Consider the following 20,298-nt stretch of genomic DNA (forward strand, 5'->3'; position numbering starts at 1 on the left):
TCCCATGAATGGCATGCTTTACTCATCCTTCCTGCACAAATGGTGCTGAAGCCCTTTGTTCTTGTTTTTTTCTTTTTTCTTAAGAGCTCCTCACTTAGCAGAAGGAAGTAGAAAGCATGTCACTTGCTTGAAGGTCGGCTCACTGGTGAAAATAGGCAAGCTGAATAGCTGGCGATATTTGTTATCATGAATTCTTCTCAGATGTTTGCCACTGATTGCAGCACCGTGGGCAGTGATGGAGGAGAGAGGGGGGAAGAGTAACGATTCCAGCTGAAAACAGATTTGATGTCAAACCCAGCATGATGCAGAGAACCTTAGAGACCCTTAACTTAGGCTTTAAAAGTCAGATATTTTAAAAACCTTCTTCTGAACCAGCATGTGTTCCAGTTGTAATGTGCATGAACATAACCAACATTAACATGGATCTTTTTCCCTCTTGAGTAAGTAGGCATCCATTCCACTGCTACTGTGTATGTGTTGCTACTCTAATAATCTCTGAACTACGGTTTTTTATTTTTGTCCTAGGGGTAAGTAACAAGAACTAATTTGACTTTGAATTAGTGTTATCAAAAGGTGACATATGAGCACAAAGTAGGTTAGATCTTGCTCTCGTTTTGGTGAGTTATCCCTGCATTAGGTTAGGGCAGGTCTCGAGCAAGGTGTGAAAATACCTATTTTGTTCAATCCTGCCTGAATGTCCTCTTGTGTTGCCAACCGTCGTGACATCTCCATGGCTGTACCATCCTGTCGGATAGCTTATCAGACTGATGTTGACTGTTGGATCTCATGGCAACAACAGTCGGTAGGCTGTCTGACATTTTGGTATCTCTCATCTGACCGTTCGCTCATCCATCTCCAACTGTTTTCATTGAACATCAATAGCATGTAAATGTTTTTAGGTTTAGATGGAAATGAGTTCAGAAGGCGGGCAGTGCAGCGGTCTACACAAGAAACATCTTTTAAAGTTTCATCTCAGCTGTGCGTGAGGTTTGTAATGTTTCTCTCCTGTGCTTCCTCTAGGACTTCAAACAGTGTTACTGAATGAGTGGGGAGGCTTTTCATAGGGACTTCTCTCAATAGGGCTGCTGAGTAGATTAAATTTAAATATCTAAAAGTCTGAGTGCCAGGAGGTACTGCAAGATGGTTAAAAGCACAAAGGCCATTCATTTGCCCCTATGGATTTGTAAAAGATGAACAGTATTTCTTAAATCTTGGCCCTGGCAGCTTTGTCACTTTCAGGCCTAAAGATTGTCTTTGAAAATTGCGTAGCAAAGAGCTTGTTCTCATACAGTGCGCATGCAAAAAAGCGTAGCTCTATCTGGTACTTCGCTTTCAGTCTGCCAGAACGTTAGTTCTGCACTTTGTAAGATCAGGTCAGCAGTTCACAGCTGCTTGTTTCGGTTTTCTTCAGGATACTTGTACTAGGTAAACAAGGGTTTGCTACTTTCCCCAGTTTTAGTACCTGCCATTCACCTGCGCGACGCTGCTATTTGCTTCACACAGTTCTGGTAGTGTCTTAAGGCCCTTTGTGAGAGTGAATTCAATTTATGCCATGTAGAGGCCCCTGTATGGTGTCAGATTGAAATGGGGAGACTGTGTAAGAGCGAGTAAAAAGAAAAAAAAACCACCTTCCTAGAGCTTGAGCCAATAAACTGTACCCTTCTAAATGCTTTAGGAGTCTCCTCGTAATTACACCTCCTTGCCTACTGGAAGACAAATTGAAAGCTTTCCCCCACTTTTATTGCAATCTGTGTGTACATGCATATAGTGAGAAATATAGATATCTGTTGTTCTGCAACTCATGTTTGTATGTGTCCATTCCAATAAGCTCTGCTGTTATTTTGAAGCTTTCTAACATTATTTAAAGAAGGGACTGGTCATTCTACTTGCTTCTGCCTGCTCGGCCGCTGGGAGATAATAAGACTTGGTAAAAGGTAACAAATAATAGAAATGAAAGTTATGCAAACCTAATGAGATTTGCAATGGATAGTTCTATGTTTGCTTAAATAAACAAACAAATATCTGTTTCCCGGTGTTTATTTCAGCTGGATTGTTTCCATTTCTGTACATTGAGCTTGTTGTTATGCTGTGAAATTGTCCCAAGCGTTCCGCAATGGGCGGGAATCTAGAAGATACATCTGCAGTTGCATTTTGTGGCTTCAGAGAAAGACCCAGAGCCTTTAGCATTTCATCTGAAAACATGTATTTTGCTCCCTTAATCCAAAGTGTCCTTTTGGTGTACATATTTTCAGTCATGCACTGGAAGCAGTCCATCACCTAGCTTAAAGGCTGTTGGAGAAAAATCCAAAGCGAGCTCTGTGGTGAGAGGAACAATCTTAGCACGATCACTGTATTTTTAGCTGATTCTTCTTGCAGCTTAGACACCGAATAAAGCATCTTGCTTTTTTCCTTGGGATTACTGAAAATCACATGGAAGTAACAACCCTTGTAACAAGTGATGTTTGGTTAGACATCAGAGCCGACTTTGAGGCGACAGAGGTTGGTTGAGTCTCCTCTGCTGTCACAAGTGAGCTGTAAGCAGGGAGCAAAGCAGAAAGTTGGCCCTATTTGCCAGCCTAACAATTCTGAGAAGCACAGCAGAGCCGAGGCCAGGTAGGACTGCTGCCGAGCCACCTCCTAATTCTCTGCCTGCTTATTGCCTGACCTGTGAGTTGTGCCTCACCACAACACACTGGGAAGGCTGCGGGAGGTGTAGGCGTGCTGGCGTGGCCTGGCGTGGCAGTCATGACGTACCCGTCGTCAGGGCAAGAATTGAGTTGATGTAAGCAAAGCTAAAAAGGTCATGCTGGTCTGCGCCAGGCTGAGCCGGGCGCAGGCCATGCCAGATCAAATCGTCCAGGCCCACGCTTCCCTCCATTCCATCAAAACCGTCAGGAAACCTCCTGCTCCCTGTCTCCACTTGTGGTTTCTTACCTCCTTCCCAGTGTCACACTGTGTTTCCTGTTAAAGCAGCTCCCTCTGAAATCACCCAGCTGCCTGTTCATGCTAAAAGACATTTGTCATTAATACTTGAAGATGGCTTAATGCTGTTCCAGAAAGTCCTTCCCTGCTGTGCTTTTGGGTTTCATTATTTGATTTGTTAGAATCAGCCTCCCTCTCACTGCAGGCAGCGCTAATTGCAAGCACAAATGCTGTGGATGTTTCCCTGATTATCAAGCACAAATACAAATATTAGTGAACAAAATTGATTGCAGGTGTAAAGTGAAGTGGTGATTGGGTGCGTTCCTTCCTCGGAGGTAAAAGTAATGCAGTTTTCTTTGAAGCACATGGTTAAAATATACTTTGTAATCAGCACTGAAAGGTAATTGAAATTGTTCTTCTGAGATTTAAAATTCTAGGTTTTTTTTCTGTAAATTTGGGGTTTGGGTTGGCTTTTGGGGTTTTTTTTGTTGGTTTTTTTTTTTTTGCGGGGAAGTAAAAACAGTAAGTACTTTGCCCAGCTTTCTCCAGATTGCAGCACTGAGGAGTGTGAAAGCGGGAGAGCAGTAGCTGGGGAGGGCTTCCTGCTGGGCTGCCACCCCTCGCTGAGAGCAGGCCGGTCCAGGTGAGGGTTTAATTGCTGGAACCTTGGTCGATTTGCTGTAACCTCTTCAGGAAACAGGGAGTGAAGCAATCACCTTCCCTGTGAAACACCCTGCTAATGCATTCAGAGCTAGATTGAGGGTAAATATTTGCATATGCTCTTACAAACTAATTTTTAAAAGGATAATACTGAAAACCTCTTTGAGCCTGCTGTGACTTTCCTAACTCAAGTGTCAAACCGAGGCCATGAAATACTAGCATTTATTTCTTTATCAGTTTCATTTGCTTATTGATGCATCCACTCAGCTTTTATAAAAGGCAGCGAAACACAGTTGGTAGTGGCGTGAATGGGAGAGGCTGTAACAACCAGGGTCAGTTGTCTGAAGAGTGAAAAGAGCTCAAATGCAGAAACCCTTCGCGTGTCCTCAAGACGTCTGTTGTATCACCTTGCAGGTCAAAGCAAACAGGGAGAGCCCAGCAATCTGTGACGGGCTTCTTGGCACGCATCAGGAATTCAGCAAAATCGCATTTTGGTCAAAAAAGGTGACTATTGCTCCTTACTTAGTTTAAAGTGAAGAGGCTGTTGAGCTGTGGAGTCGTTCAGCCTGTTCAGTGCTATTGACGTTCAGCTGTGGTAAAATGAACATGCGAATGTGAACCTGTTGCTTCACTCATGGAATGGGCCAAGCTTTGCTATACTTTGCCTTTACCCTTTATTGTGCTAGAGGGTTGGTTTTTTTTTTTAATTATTATTCTTCACTCCTGGAATGATTCAAAGAGCATTGACTACATTAGCATTAAATCAAAGGTCATCTTTCTTTAAACCTCATTTGACGAGCTGTTCAGATATGGATAAGTAACTGCTGCATCTTCCGTGTTTCAAGGGAGTTACTCCCAGCTTAATTGTTCTTCTGGTTTCCCAAGAAGCTTAAATGAGTTGCCCAGGCAGCTGGTAATAAGGAAACTAGCTGCTATTTCCTGATGAAAGGCAAGAGATAGGACTTGCCAGCTCTGTGTGTTGTTCCCTGCTCTGATAACTGCCCTGCAAACCCCACCCTTCTCATGGCCTCAGAAACTGCTTTTCTGTCCTTGTAAAAACTGGGAGTTGGTGTCTTTTCGGTGGGGACTGCTGGACTATTCCTGCCTGGGGGGTCCTGGGAGGGAAAGGCATGTATGTACATGTGATTTAAGGCACAATGCACTGCTTTTGGGTTTGGGTTGGGTTTTTTTTAATGCTAATATGATAGAGGAGGCCACACAGGTAGGGTTCTGCCTCAGGAAGGTGGTTGGGCCTTTTTGTTTCCTTGCAGCCTTGGTGGTGTGCCATTTAGCTGCTTTTTGCTATATGGAGTACTGAACTTGCCTCAAAGGTTATCTCGGATCTAGGCAGATTCTGTAACCTACACTGAAGTGTTTGTTAGCCTGGTTTTACACAAGATTGTGACCACAGTTATGACTGATGACATCAATCTGGAGGTAGTCACCTATTGCCTTACTTGGGTACCAGCTGATCTGCACGGCATTTCAAAGGCCGAAAGCCTTTTCGCTGCGAGGTGGCATCGCTTCAGTGAAAGACATCAGCCAGAGCTCTAAGCTGCTTGAGCACAGGCACCACCTGTGCCCAGTGTGCCTGGGGAGGTTAAACTCTGCTTCAGACCGTTTGACAAAGTATAAGAAATTCTTTGAGAGATGAGGTGTGTTTCCCAAAGCCTGTTCTAGCTGCACGCAACGACCTTGTGGTACACCTCTATTTTCCTTCCATATTGTCAGGAAAGAAACTGGCAGTTCTCTTGCAGAAGCTGCTGCTAACTAAACCACATAAATACTTTGAGGCTCACACTTACATGTAGAAACCATGTGAGTTTTAAGAGACCACATGTTTCTTAAGCTCTTTCCACCTCTTGAAAAGGCTTGAAAAAAGCTGGTTTGTGCGCTCAGCATTTCTTTTCCGTCTCTGAAAGAAACAGGACCTGCGTAAAGAGAAAATACACACTTAAATTTACAACATCATACAAATCTAGCCATGTTCACGAAACCTCTCTGGTCTGTTTAGAAATCGTGCTTCTCTCAGTGCCTCTTGTTTGCTGCAGCTGTTTTCTTAAGAGCTGTAATATCTAGGATATTTTCATAACAACAGATTTCATTGCTCTGATTCCTGGATTTTTATGTCTCCCCTCAGTCCAGCTGACCTCTCGTGGCATATAGTCACGTGCGTTTGCGTGTGTTGCGTAAGAGACTAGGTGGGGAGCAGCAAGGAAGGGAGAAACTTTTAAGGTGCCTGAAGCTGGTATTTAGTTAAGTGCAAAGTAATGGGTGCAAAAAAATTTCAAAGCAGTATTCCTACTAGATCGGTGCTAATGCAATTGGTGATTTTAATTCTGTTGCCTCCCTTAAGTTCTGTATAAACTCGTCTTAACCACTTCTGCATGTGCACAAGCACCATGTGGCGAATGACACTGCAGCATTTGCGCGTGAGCTGAAAGTGTGGTGGTTGCCCACGAGGAGCCTGGTGTTCTTAAGCGAGGTGTGGAAACCTCCTGTGCAGCCTTTGGCAAGGGATCTCAGCTGTGGCTGAGGGAGGATCATTCCAGTTCAGTGAATAAGGAAAGTCTTTGTTTGACAGACCCGAGCCCGAGAGCCCTCGCTTAAAACTGTCACGGATGTGTCTCCTCTCGGTCCCTCCTGTGTCCCTGTCCGCCCTCAGGGCTTAGTGATATTTGGACAAGTTCAGGCCTCTTGGCTGGAGTTTTGTTCGACTTGAACAGGACCCTGTGTGTACTAAAGCAAGTTCAGGTGTCCTTTATAATGTCATTGAAGAATCAGCTCCCCTTTCACAGCACACGTTAGGTCTGTATTTACTTTTTATATAAGAATACTTTGCTGTGAAAATACTAGTTTTGTGGAGAAGCCTGACTAAATCTTTAGAGAAGAAAACAGTGTGAAAACCTGAGTTAAAGTCTCGTAGAGAGGGAACGGAAGCTTTCTTCTTGGGAGAAGAGAATTTAATTGGATTTTTGTTCATCGGTTGCCAAATTTGTTTTTAATGTTTTATCAGTTGCATTAGGTGTCTTCACTAAAATATGGCCTAGGAAGGAGAAATCGCTAGTTCACAACATCAGATAACTACATGAATACAGTTGCTGACTAGACAGCTCAGAATCGGGTAGTAATACAGGCTGAAGTTGCCCCAAGTGGGGTGGGCAGGAGATTTCCCCGTGTTTTCTTAGCAAGTGGCAGAAATGCATGACAGCTAGCAGCAACCAGTCTTACATGGAAATATGTATCCTTGAACTCAGTATTGTTCCGAGCCATCTGGAGAGGAGCAGCTCTGAACTATTGCCCAGCTCTCACCATACTTATTGGGGATGTTATAATGAACGGCTACAGCTGCCCTTGCCAACCGAGTACAGAGTCAGTATTTTATTACACCTTCAGCGTGTGGGATAAGGCTGCTTTCCATTTGGCTCCTTCGGGGTGTTCTGCTTACATGCTCCTGTAAATGATCTATTACATATTGGAGACTACTGGGCAAAAGTTCAAATTAAATCATGCCATCTGACCACAATTACACCACTCTCAGGCAACTGAAGTGTATTTTTGTGAGCCTTTAAATAAACATTACATTGTACATGTAACCAAATATGTACAATAATCATTTTTTGCAGAACACACCCATTTAAATGCAGATATACCGTATAAGATGGTATTTTTCTCATCACATATAACTACTGAAACAAAAGCTCATAGCTCACTGAAGCTCAAGCAGCGTTTATTCTGTCTTTTACATGTTAATCAGTGGCTTATTTTAGTTAGTTTCTCTACTTACTGCTCTTTTAAAATAGGAATCTTGGCCTAGAGAGAGCCTTCGTTTTACTTATTTTTCTATCTTATGGTGTAAAATTACATGTTTTTAAAAAGTTGCTTTTAAGACCAGCAGCCAGGAATGTTCCTGTGACCTGATTCATGCAGATAATTAGAGAGGCCTGTGCCTTTGATACCACTAGACTTTCTTAGAAGTCCCTGATTAGAATTTCTTAGGCTTCTGGGAACCATGGGGTTAAGGTTTAGAATTCTTCCATTTTCTTTATCATGGAAGACATTTATACCTCTAAAAATTGCCTTTACATTTCCCCATGACCAGAAGCAGCCTCTCTAATCTCCTATCTCAGGCTACCTTCGCCTTTTCCAGTGTGCTCCCTACGGCTGGCAGTAAGGTTTGTTGGAAATGCCACCCAATTTGCAGCCGTTCATGCTTCTGGGAAAGGGTTAAGCAGGTTCTGCTGATTCACGGAGGTAGGTGACTCATTACCCCAGCCGGATAGAGGGGAAGTGGCTGTCTAGAGGGAGAGGATTCATACAATATGAAATCAGAAGGGACCATTGTGAACTTTGAGTTTGACTGAAAACGCCGGAAAGGCTCTGCAGTTAAAATTCAGGATTATCAGCTCTACATCCCGGCGAGTTAAAGGCTGTCTGAGTGTCCAGGCTGTGCTTCTGGAGCGTGGGCAGCGGTGGGGTAGGAAAGCCCACAGGCAGAAGGCTGGAGGAGGAAGCCTACACGGGAATTTGCTGTCTTGGGAAGGCTGTGTCTGGGCTGCCCCTGATAGCAGGGGAGGAAAAGCAGCAACAAAATTTCTTTTGGAAGTTTTTTGTACCCTGTCAGATCCATGAATCACATTCCTGATGACTCTTGTGCAGTTTTTAAAGTGGTGTCCAGCAAAATGCAGACTTCTTTAACGTACACTTTGACATGGGAGAATAATTCCTTTTGGCTGTTTGGTCCCTCATAATATTTATCTATACTAAATTTATTAACAAATGCGGAAGGGTGTGAATTATTCATTCAATATCCTTTTGTGCCTTAATATTTCCCAGTAGTGCATCAGCTGGTGATTTGAACATAACTCCTCCTTTCTTATTGATAAAGTCCTAGTTGTTGTGGAAACTACAGATTTTTGCCCTTAAGCATGAGCTGTTTCTCTTTGGTAAATCTGTGCAGGTAATCCTCTTAAAAGCCCCTTATATTTTTACACTACGAGTCTATCCTTTCTGTACTGGTAGCCCGTCTAGCCTTATAAGCACCAATAGATACTTAAGTCCAAATAAATTGTACCCATAACTACACTAGTGCCCCATCACTTGGCAAATAGTTATTATTTTTAAAGTGTCTGTAACAGGTTAATTTTTGTTCCTGTTGTTTTGGTTTTTGTGGCCAAATAAAAGTTATCCTATTCATTAAATATATCTGCTATAGTTAGAGTCCTTGAATCAACTTCCAAGCAAGCTGCACCTGTCCATTACAAAAAACAATAGTCAGATTTGGTGCATTGTTCCTTGGTTTATGGACATCCTGTGGGTAGTTTGCCTAAAACCAGCAAGGTCAAGGCTGCCGATTCTGTTGTCCCTGCCGCCGTGAGCCATTGGCTTGTGCTGACCTTTGATCTACCTCATTAATTTTAACTTCTAATGAGATAAAGGCCCTCTTCCAGGCTCAGACTATTCTTTAGATAATTAATTTTCTCAATAAAATAGAAAATGACTACTCCGTCATCTAATAGAATTGTAGATTATGAAAATTTTATAATAGCTATTCGCTTCCTGTCACTTTGACCCTCTCCTCTCCACATCCTGGGGAAAAAATAGAGGAATCCAGCCATAGATCAAAAAAATGAAGGCTTAGTTTGGGAAAGGGTGTGAGAATTTCAGAACTGAGGTCAGCAGTGAAAAACACTAACAGGAAGAAGGCTAGAGATGCCTAAAATATTTCCTATCAGTCTCATTTCCAGAGCAATGAAAGGAATTATAACAGCTAATACAACAGTTACACTTTTGTTTTCACCTCCTTTTTTCATTTTTTCTAGTTTTGAGGAATCTGTGTTGTCAAAATCTGGCTGATGGTTGTGATCCTCTATCGCTGCTTTGAAAAACTTTGTTCTCCCATGGAACTAGGAGTATTTTCCCTGAACCCTAACTGTGAACAAGTTCTTATAGAAGTATCCTTGTTAAGCATAATGAACCTATTGGCCTAGCTCTGTCTTTGAGCTGCAGAATCGTTCCTCTATGTTTTCATATGTTACAACTAGAGATTAAATAAGGAAATTTTTATTTTTGCTTTGGGGTTATACATTAGCTGCGTGCTGTGTCTCCTGACGTGGCCCAAATTTTGCCATCAAAGGTAAAGAAACAAAACCCCCAAATATTTTGCCCCGTTAACTAAAAGTCACGTAAGCCATAAATAATAAATATACTCCTAAAGAATGGCTAAATGGGTCTGTCATTCATAGGTGCAATAAGCGCCTGCTGTATTTGCTTCATGCTCAGAATTATAAATTCAAAGAGATAATGTAAGGTTATTTCTGCAATAAAGTTACTTATTGATGTAGCAGTACATAAACTATTGCTGTCTTCCTTGTTTCTGAGAGGACTTGCCTGGCCTTAGCTTTTTAAAAAGATCTTTTACCTGTCCGGTGGAACGATGAGGACGAGTATGCATTCCTGGGACTTGGTAATTCTTTCAGACGTGGAGTTTCCTGTTCCCATTTCTGATACTGGAAGACGTTCTCAGTCCGATATCTGTTGAAAACACTAGGGAAAACTATTTCTATGTTGCTAAACATCCTGTGCCTTTTGAAGGAGGGAGAACCTCACCATACTGTCTCCTTTCCTGACCCTTTGTTCTGTGTGAACTTGAATTGCCTGTGCTGTTTATCTTAACTTCTTGTGCAATCTTTCCTCCAGTTTCTTCTGTGAAAATACCCAAGTTAAAGACAATGGTTGAAACCGACACAAACACCACGCTAGAAAAGCCCTCTTGATCAGAGCAGTTCCCCGGCTCTGAGCTGCCGCGATGTGATTTGCGGGGGGAGGGATTAAATACAACAAACAATATTTTATAACAAAATTATATGTAGTTTTGAACTTCCAAACAACTCAAATTTTCCTGAGGAGTATAGTGCTTTTAGTACGGCTGGATAGTTGAACTATGATTATTTTGTCTTCCCCTTTTGAGAGGGAGTTCCTAAAACAGGAATTAGAGCAGCTGAGTGAAAACAGCAAACCAGACTGAGCTGTTGGTTTACATACTGTGGTCTGCAAGAATAATATTGTCAAAATGTTTTGTCATAAATGCCAAGTATCTTTTTATATGAAAAGTTATTTGATATATTTACCCTACCTGCTTTCTCCTCTTTGCCTTCTCTTTTGTGTTCTCCCCACCCGCCCCATGACTGACTCGCATTCCCCTGTATATTTAACGATATAGCTATTGAATTGAAGCGCCCATATAGCTTGTAATTCACACAGGTTATTTTTCCTGCATGAACTAGGACTGGACTCAACTCTAACGGTGCTGGCAGTTGCCCTACCACTAATGGGCAGTTGCTTGTCCATATGCTTGTCCATAAGCTACTGTGAAATTTATCAGAATCCATTGTGGCTTGTGTCGACACAGCCACGCCAGCGCTCGGCTATTGCTGTGGCCGTGCTTGAGCAATTGTGAACTTAGCCCCAGTGCTTACTTTATTTTCTTCAGGTTCGATCATGTGGTTGCTTGAGCCTTGTCAAGAAGTCAGTTTGCTGTTCCAGGTGTCGTGTGCCAGGGCTGGTTTGAGAACAGGTGCTCCGCGGAGGTGGGTGTTTAGTGCTTCTGTACCTGGCCTGAACAAAAGTGAAGAGGTAAAGGAAATAAAGGTACGAGTAATGCAGAGTGTCTGCTGTGCTCTAACTGAGGCCTAGCAGGATTACAAGGTCGCTTCTGCAACTTCCACCATGTTAATTCATTAAAGATTTTAAAACTAAGTGAGAAGCACTAAACAGGCCACGATTTCTATGTGGGCATCATTAGCCGCGTTGCAAGTGTCTTGAACGTATTTAGCATCATACTATGTGCATGCTCATCTTTTAGTTAAAAGCCCAGAGGCCTGGCATGAAACAGCACTAAAACCTAGAGGCCAACTATGCGATTTTTCCACTTGTCAAGGGAAAAGTCCTTGAGACCAGTTTTTAAATTTTTATTCTTGGCGTAAGTCTTTTAACTATTTGCATGGGAGAAGAGTGTGACGTGGGGGAGGAATGGCAAGAATTCCAAAAGCTCTCCCTACTGCTAAGCGACAAGCTAACAGAGGCAGAAGAAAGCTCGGTGTTAACACACAAACTTTAAGCCTCCTGTACGCCTGTACGAGCACCCAGCCTGTGCCCCCCCCAAGCCATTGCCATCTCTTCCCCCCGCCCGGCCGCTGCAGCGCGGCGTTTGCAGGCTGCAGCTTCACGGGGGCACCACCTTGTGGTCGTGGTAAAATCTGTGCAAAAAGGAGCCCATTTCTTAACCCGACTTTTGAAATGACACAATTATATTATATTACAGGCTCTTACATCTGAAATCTACCAGCAATTCTCCTTCCAGATTTTTAAAAAATAAATAAAAAAGTTAATTTGAGAAACCCCTAACTGCTCCTAACTTGAAGAAGAGCAAGAGGTCTAGTTTTGCTTAAACCTGTGGCTCACCTATAACAAATAGCCAAGCCTTCTGATGTGCTATCGGGACTTTTTTTGCTTCAGTTGGTAGGTGACACTACTTGAAAACAGGGCACAGGGAAACGGCCAGAAAAGCATATAATTCATTATCATCTCTAATATAACTTGAGAATGACAGGAAAATGAAGAATCCTTCACACCTTTTGTAAAAGGTGGTTCAGAATGCCTGCTCTTTTGTCCAGGTTAAGGTCCTTAAAATAGAATTTAGGTCTTCCTTTGCACTGAAGTAATACCTGCAGACTGTTGTCTCTTGAATGATACCTACATGGAGTTTGGATTAATAATTCTGATACTGTGCCTTTTATCAATATTGAAACATTCCAGGGTAAAATGTTATCATGAAAAATTGAAATCAGAGAATCAGGACTGCCTTACTACTGTAGTCAAGCACACATTGGCTCACGATAGTTTAGATGCTGAAAGTTTAGCCGGGAGAAACATCCTTCTGTGTAGACATGCTTTATGAAAAATATCCAAGTGCCAAAAATGATGTTCAAACACTTAGCTAGAGCGTAGAGCAAATGTGTTGAAAACCAGCTATTTATTAGATATATTACATATGAATAATACCTGCCCTTATGAATATATTTAGTTCTGAGTCAGTTCTTACTCTTCTAACACACACACATGCTGCTTACAAGACTGAAAAAGAGCTACAGTCCAGTAATTTATGTACTTCAGGAAGATGATGGAAGGTTTTCCAGTGCTGGGTTTTTTCAGGAAAGCTCTATTTCAGTCCATTTCAAAAAAAAAAATCAAAGGATGCTGTAACTGGAGATAACTTGTTCCAGAGCTGTGAAGCTGTCCAGGAAATCTTCCTCTTCAATCCCAAATTTGGTGTACTGGTGAATATAGGCTCTGTGTGTTGGAGTCACAGAAGGAAAGCAGTTAAGGCGTTAGAAATCCAACACGTGAAATCGCATTGTAGAATTACTGCAACAACTTCAAATGAAGATTGGTTTCCACCCAGTAACCATGCTGGTTAGTTTCTCCTGTGCTCTCTTGAACTCATTTTGAAATTCATACTTATTGGTAAGTCATGACTTGTTTCTAATAGCTTTTATAACTTTGTGTATTGCTTAAGGAAACAAAATTGCAGCTAACAAAACTGAGCTAATTGGGAAATGGACGGAGAAGTGATTATTAAACGAGAAAAGTAATTTATAGCTTTGAGATGCAAAGCCTGACCCCATGTGTGCAGGACAGCTTGCTTCTCATCGCTGCTGGTGTTCTAACAGGTGGTAAAACTAGGAGCTAAGCTACTGAAAGCAGTTTTCCTCCTTTGGATTTTAACTGCAGAATTCCTCTGCTAGAAACTCATGTTTAATGGACATCTGCCGTGACACGCAGTAACCTTGGCTTCATGATGATCAAAGTAAAGAGGCAAGTATTTTCTGGATTTCTTGGTTCCAGTGAAAAATCAAACTAATTGTATGGGAGCCTTAGTAAGCACACAAATCCCCCAGATGCTTCTTTCCCGGGCTGTGCAGCATGTCTTTACCCACTTTAGAAACCATACGTTCAATAAAAGAGTTTCTATGTGTTATTTTTAGAATGGTCACACTGGCATGCACTACATTTGGGGAGGTTGAGTACTGAGAAAATAGTCAAATTGACAGCACTAGAATATGTGGTCTCACTTACCCACAGAACACAAGCACTGTTCTGTGTTCCGCACCCTGCCATCATGCTTCAAGCATAAAAATGTTTCCACTGAAGTGTGGGAACAATCTTCATGCTTATTCACCATTACTTTACTTTGCCAGAAGAGCAAGCTGTACTGACAATGGCTTTGCTAATGCTGAAGATATTGGCAGTTATAAATGAAGAATCAGCATAATTATTTTCACTTACTTGGAAGCAAACATATTCCAAGCTTTTCCTACAATGTTGTCAAGAGGTTTCAGCAGGAATTGGCTATTGCTGACCAAAGAAGCAGACTTTTCGTACTTGTTAAATGCTCTCGGTGTTTTCCACGCATTAAAAGCATCCTGAGGGTTTAGCCACGATGTATATAATGAGGGATCTCGGAAACTTCCTGTGGCAGAAATGAGACAGTGCTTTTGTCAAATGTAAAGCTACAAGCTCCTACATCGTGATCTCAGTCGATCATAATTACTAATCAGGGCTCAGCAGATCAATTCAAGCCTTGAAAAAACTGCAGAGCAGTCTGCCTGTTGAAAATATAGCAGATTCATCAGACTATCTAGAAGCATACTCTTGTATTGGTACTTCATCTGCAAGCTGTGCTCATCAATCCAGAGGGGCTAAACATACTTTCAGACAATATAGCCAAGAATCCTATTGTATATGTCGACTTCAGTCTTTTCCTGAGTGCTTAGGAAACACAGAAGTCTCAGCTGTAAACACAACAGCCCTAAGCAGTTAGGCAACGTGGCCTTGGACATTAAAATGTTTCTAGAGGGAATATTGACCTTAGTCAAATATGTGGCCTCGGGGTTTTTTTTTTCCGCTTTCATCAGGTATGGTTGCAAAGAAAACAGTGAGGTGTGAATCAAGAATCACTGAGGTGCCATGCTTTTCCTTCTTACCCAAGTCTATGCTGTGCGTATCTTTTCCTCGCAGGATAACCAGGTTAGCAACGGAAGTATTGAAATGCAGCGGCTTATTTGTGGACTGACTGGAGGGGATGGAGGAGCCTAGACGCGGTGGTCGTACTTGCCAATCAATACCTATGAGATTTTTGGCAAAAAAAGATATAAAAGAAAGTTAATGTTTCACAAAATATGGACTCAGACTAGCTGAAGAGTCAGATGGTAACTACCACTGTGCCCCAAGCTGAGATCACGTTAGAGTTTGTAGCTTCTGCACGTTAGTTAAGCGGTAGTTACACAATTCTTGGAGAAAAACAGTGCTAATCTAGCAGTATTTGCCTGGTAGTCACTAGTCGTACCAGAGGAAATGGATACTTGTTTCTATACTTAGCAATCTGCCAGCCCATTCTTTGCATAACTGGAAGCTATACTGAATTCCCCTTGTAAATGATACGGAAGAGCTAAGCATGATTTTTATTAGTAGAAGGTGTAGAAAGAAAAAGCATAGCAGAACTAACTATCCAAAAAATGTTCCAAATTAATCATGTAAATTAAGTGCACGGCCAAAAACTTTGTTTTGCATATTTTCAATAGTTATAATTAACAGATGTCTGGGAGCAAAACCAGGAGCAAACCAGGAGCTGCTGTGGCAGCTGAGTGAATAGTTAGAGGAGCAGCTGGCTATGTAGAGGCAAATTCCTGCTGTCTGAGGGCAGCAGCTCGTTTCTCAACTGACTAAAGCTAGTCAGTGAGCTCCATGAAACAGTAAGTTTTATTTCCTCTGTAAAAATAAATGCTTAAAGAGTGACAGATACGGAAGATGAGTGAATGCTTGTTACCTTCCTCCATTTTAGCATTAGCAATGAGCATCTGCCTTAAATGTTTGATGAGCCCAGGCCAACTAAATGTGCTATAAGCGAGGGAGTTTTCAGGCATCTGAGGTATGTTACGAAGACCCAACATCTTGAATTCGGGATGTGGAACTAATGTCTCCATTAAGTCTCCTGAAAGAAGAAATTAACAGCTGCTCATGTTTGATAAAAATACTGCATAGGCTAGCTAAAACAGGAGGAGTGAGGAACTTTACAAAGATCTAGCAATTTAAGGTAAGAAACAAATCAGGCTATATAAAGTTTTAATTTGGCAAGTATATGGACACACATCGGACGAAGTACTGCACACTTACTATGTACTACTGAGTTCTATCAAGCGTGTCAGTACCTCTTATTTTACCACTTACACTTGTCTTGCTTTGTAGTCTGACTCAAGATCCAAGAGTTTAATTTTACAAGCAAGTTTAATTTTACAAGCAAAACTCTTGGCAACATGGGTAATTTTCTCTAATCCCTTAAAGATACAAATGTCAGCCTGTTGCTTGTTGCTACCAGGTTGCGTGCCAGCCGTCTCCTGCCTGAGCAAAACACAAAACTTTCATTTCATTTCAGTTTATACAAACTTCTAACCAAATGTGAAATGTGAACCTCAGTCCAAAATTACTGTCCTGCACAGATTTCCTCTGAAATGTCAATAGATACAAGGGTGTCTGTAATCACTTGAAAAAGGAGAAACGGGGTTCTTTCGGGAAAGAATGAAACCTGAAGCCGGGTGTTCTGTTTTTGACTCTGCTACAGAATTGGGATTGAACTTCTAAATTAGTCTCTTGCTGCACTCTTCCTATCTTAAAACTTGGGATGTATCTAAATACTTGAGTAAGGAGGGTGAAGAACTTAAATTAACAACATGAAATGATTACACAAGGATGTGTAAGAATGCATTAGGCAGCTCTGTTATGGTTAGGTACCTAATGGGTTTCTGCTATAGTGTAAGCCACCTTCTGCTGTGTAAGTGGGCTGGAAAACACTCCCCAGCTGGTGTGCGATGACTTGATTTACATCCCTGAAGGAGATCTGTTTAATATTCATGAGCTGAGCACAGATCTTATGGATGACATCATTTTCATGAACAAGAAGGGCATCTGAAGACTGGTACAGATGTGACAGAGTCAAAACAGAGTTGTAGTTTTGAACAATGACCTGAGAGTGAACAAACAAAAAATACACACAAATAAGAGTCAAACAACTTAATCTCTTTCTAGTTTGTAATCCTCTGGCTACTGTCATTTCCTCAGTTATGATTCATTTTCTTTGCCAAAGTGCAGAATGAGGTCAGGAGCTAGCAGGGCTTTTTCAGGGAAAAATCACGTTTATCCTTCTTAGTTCATACAAATAAAACGTTAAATAGACTAAAATCCATCTAGGAACTGATTCTAATGCTGAGATACTATCATAACAGGAGGTTTCTAGTTAGCTAGTAGAGCTTCTCATGAAACTGTATTATACTTCAGCACTTATCAAGATTATTTTTTTGTGAAACGACATGTACCAAATACTAAGCAAACAATTCATTAGCTGTGTTACTTTCTGACATGTTGAACTTTTTAAAACTAAAATGTATCTCTCTCCTAGTTTATTTCCCTGCAGGTATTTTATGTTTAAAGGTCAACAGCGATGATGAACTTGTAGAATATCTCTGGGAAGCAGGACACTCACCTCACCAGTGCCGTAGGGCCAGATAACATGGTTTAGTATAAATGAGGTTGGAAAAGCATCTCTCAAACACTGGGTTACAAACGCTCCCAAGCCGGATCCTGTACCACCAGCCATGCTCATTATTGTGAAAAATCCACTGAGTCGATCACATTTCTCTGCTTCTTTTTGCACCAGATCCATTATTACTTCTTTGTGTCTAGGCCCATGGACAGAATAACTGTTGAATAAAAGACGAAACAGCGAGACATGGCAGGTTATATCAAAATAAAAGCAGTAAGGTGAAGCTATTCATGAAGGATACTCTTTTCACTATTTATATAACCTGACATTATGTCACCCATTCTATCTCCAGTAAACAACCCTCAGCTGTGACATTTTGCAAAACAGCTGTTTATAGTGTGCTTATTGTTTCTTATTCTTAAATAAAATATATTCACTCTACTCTAAAATGTTATGTTTTCACTGTAAATACCAATTTCACCTTGCAAACAGCAATTTAGAAATTCTACTGCTCCATGTATTGCTGTTCTAACTTAAAAATAAATCAAGTTAATGTTACATACTTAGTACCTCGCTCAGCTCCAATAGTACCACTCGTAGAGAGTCTAGACAGCTCATTAGCTTCTACAGTTCCCTCAGCGAAGCTTGGAACAATTGTTCATACCCGTTTGCCCAGTTGTTCCCAGACCCTTGCTTCTGACAGAAGTGCGACCGATCATCGTATTTCCAGTAGCCAGACCTGGCGGCTATTGATAAGGTTTGGCTGATTACTTTCGGTTCCATGTCAACAAGCACAGCCCGGGCAACAGGAACTGGGTAGGAAGAAAAACAAAACTAAGAATAACGTGCCAATATTAGAACTCATTTATGTAAGACTTGCACCACGACCTCCCACACACATAAGCCGAACTATTGATGGGACAGTACAGGCAGATACTGAAAGGAGGACTTGGCAATGCCCTGGACTTCTGGAGAATGATCTGCTGTTCCAAAGACAAAATATGGAGACCACAGATCTTTCAGGAAAGAAACCACTTAATGTGTTTGATAACACCAAATTCAGATACTCTGGGCCCTGCTCCATGGTATAACTGATCTACAGTAGAAAATGCAGATGTTTGGAAGGAAAGATTATGCCTATATGCGCTTTCCAGCTGTGTTTCTGGCAGACTTGCTCTGTGGTCTCAGACTTGTTATGGCACTGATTTTGCTTCTGCGGTTGTTCACAACGTTGTGAAGGCAGAGGGTTGGGACAATTCTCCAAGACTGAAGGTAAAAAACTTTATTTCTATACTCTTATCTGTATTAGGCTGGAAACTAGACCCTCTGTGGGAAGCAAACACTGAAATGCTGTACCTTCAGATTCCTCCTCACTGAAAAAACGTTCTTTGCAAGCATCATGGTAGGATCCATTCTCCTTCTTGGAACACAACCCATGTGTGCCATGGACGTCTCCGCAGATAACGTTAAACACTTCATGACCAATCTGATTACCACACTGACCAAGCTGGACTGTGACTATTGACATTCTTATTTACTTTGTATTTAAGCCTAAAAAAGAAAAGTATGCCTTTAGTAACTGTGGAAAAGAGAGAGAAAAAAAAGTTCTGACAAGCAGATTTCTGATCAGTTTTGCAATTTTTTGAGAACCACTAGTGAGAAGGAGGCAGCTACGCTACAACCACTGGCTATTTTGGGGGAAAAGCAGACTGTCAGCACTTTCTCCTGAACGTCAGAAGATTGCAGATAGCAGTTTATAGGAAACCAGTCTGTTTACTGTTGCTATAGGTCTGAACAGGCTGAAGCCAACCATACAGCAAGCAGTCTTTGGTTTCTTACTTTTGCTTAGTAAGGCAGGATAGAAACAAATAATTATAACTCCAGCAAAGTTACAGGATAAGGCTGTAAAAGCATAATAGGCATAATAAGAAAGGACGATATGCCTTTAGAAATGTGAAGCCTGTTCAGAAATCTAGCTGGTTTCCAGTCCTGTACAGCTGTGGGCCTGATGCCAAAATCTGCTGAGGTGACAAAAGGATTCCCCAGAGCATTCCCCTCGCTTTCACCGTAGAGAGAAAAGTTTTTGATTCAGAACCAGCATGTTTTGACATTTTTTCCCCCCACTCAGCATTTTGCAGTAGCTCTGGTTTCTCACTTTTCTATTCTCCTTTCACAGAAACAAGGTCAATTTTTTTTTTTTATTTAAAACTTGCTTCATTATTCCGGGCTGCTATTTTTCGTTATCATCCCAGCTGTGCCGGAGCACTTCAGCAACAGCATTCTTTGGACAACTGCCAGCGCCTGTAACTCGATCCTGCTGCATTTTGCAGGCAGGTATGTGCTATTTTTGATTCCTGTGCTTGATTTCAGCACCGCTGCCAGCCAGCACCTCACAGCCTAAGGCCAGGGCTACAGCAAGGCTGAGTTATTCCTCACAGCAGACAAGAAATAAATCCGTAAATGATTTTAAGAAAAGGCTCCCGTCCAACCCACGCGTGTGGTACCGACCCCCGCCCTCGCGTCCGCTGTCGGTGTGACCCGGAGCAGGCAGCTGTCGCTCGGGCCCTGCCCTGCAGCCACCCGGGCCGCCCTTTCGGGCCTTTTCGGGCCGCCAGCCCTCCGGGGCCACCACGTTCCCGGGGCCGCCTGCCCCTCACGTCGCTCGGCCACCTCGCCCCCCTCCAGAGCCTCTCCTGTCCGCCAGCCCACCCCCGCCGGGCCTCCCCGCTGGTACCGCCGCCCCCCCGGGGTGCTCGCCCCGGCCCAGGCAGCGCCGGCCGCCCTCGGCCCCGCTCGCCGCCGGCCCCTCCTCAGGGCTGACCTCGACGGCCCTCGCTGAGGCGCTCGGGGGCCGAGGGCGCATGCGCGATCTCCCAGCCCCTTCCCCGCCGGCTCGGACCCAGACGCGCCTTCGAACAACCCGCTTCGCGCATGCTCAGAAGGGACGCCGGGCAGGTCGGGTACAAGGGTCGGCCCTCTGGGCTTCACAAAGCATTATGCGCATGCTCCTTCTGGCAGCTTCGCTGCGCCTTTTGCGCACGCTCTGTGCCAGGAGAAAGGAGGACGGGCGCGCACTGCGCATGCTCATCCCCACCACCGCGCCCCTCCGTCCGGCGGCA

The 20,298-nt window shown here is 42.6% G+C and overlaps 1 protein-coding gene across 9 annotated transcripts; it reads right to left on the minus strand.

The window, feature by feature from the left end:
• Positions 1 to 402: 402 nt before the first annotated feature.
• TUBD1 (tubulin delta 1) lies at positions 403 to 20,139 on the minus strand. 9 transcript variants are annotated; one of them, XR_010375529.1, is made up of 12 exons: positions 20,001 to 20,139; positions 18,536 to 18,730; positions 17,844 to 17,991; positions 17,180 to 17,396; positions 16,432 to 16,663; positions 15,470 to 15,634; positions 14,628 to 14,768; positions 13,930 to 14,113; positions 12,714 to 12,933; positions 11,061 to 11,199; positions 10,004 to 10,128; positions 405 to 5,513 (listed from the first exon to the last, which is right to left on the minus strand). XR_010375529.1 is itself a non-coding variant. In XM_064467828.1 (9 exons), the coding sequence occupies exons 2-9, from the start codon at positions 18,705 to 18,707 to the stop codon at positions 12,831 to 12,833; spliced, it is 1,332 nt and encodes a 443-aa protein (XP_064323898.1). In that variant the 5' UTR covers positions 18,708 to 18,730; positions 20,001 to 20,139; the 3' UTR covers positions 11,954 to 12,830. The 9 variants fall into 9 exon arrangements, 5 of the variants coding, with proteins under 5 accessions (XP_064323898.1, XP_064323896.1, XP_064323897.1 ...); XR_010375530.1 differs by having other exon boundaries at positions 411 to 2,532; positions 5,388 to 5,513; positions 10,004 to 11,199; XR_010375531.1 differs by having other exon boundaries at positions 412 to 2,316; positions 5,388 to 5,513; positions 10,004 to 11,199.
• Between the last annotated feature and the right edge of the window lie 159 nt (positions 20,140 to 20,298).

The sequence above is a fragment of the Phalacrocorax carbo genome, chromosome 17 (genome assembly GCF_963921805.1).
Source record: "Phalacrocorax carbo chromosome 17, bPhaCar2.1, whole genome shotgun sequence".
NCBI classification, from domain to species: Eukaryota; Metazoa; Chordata; class Aves; order Suliformes; family Phalacrocoracidae; genus Phalacrocorax; species Phalacrocorax carbo.

What these genes read in the sequence shown, in the direction of transcription:
- TUBD1 (XM_064467826.1), bottom strand. Translation starts at nt 18,707, where the DNA reads ATGTCAATAGTCACAGTCCAGCTTGGTCAGTGTGGTAATCAGATTGGT. An exon ending in GGGAACAACTGGGCAAACGG is followed by an intron (nt 17,397 to 17,843) that starts GTATGAACAATT and finishes TTTATTCAACAG; the next exon opens with TTATTCTGTCCATGGGCCTA. An exon ending in CTATAGCAGAAACCCATTAG is followed by an intron (nt 15,635 to 16,431) that starts GTACCTAACCAT and finishes TTCTTCTTTCAG; the next exon opens with GAGACTTAATGGAGACATTA.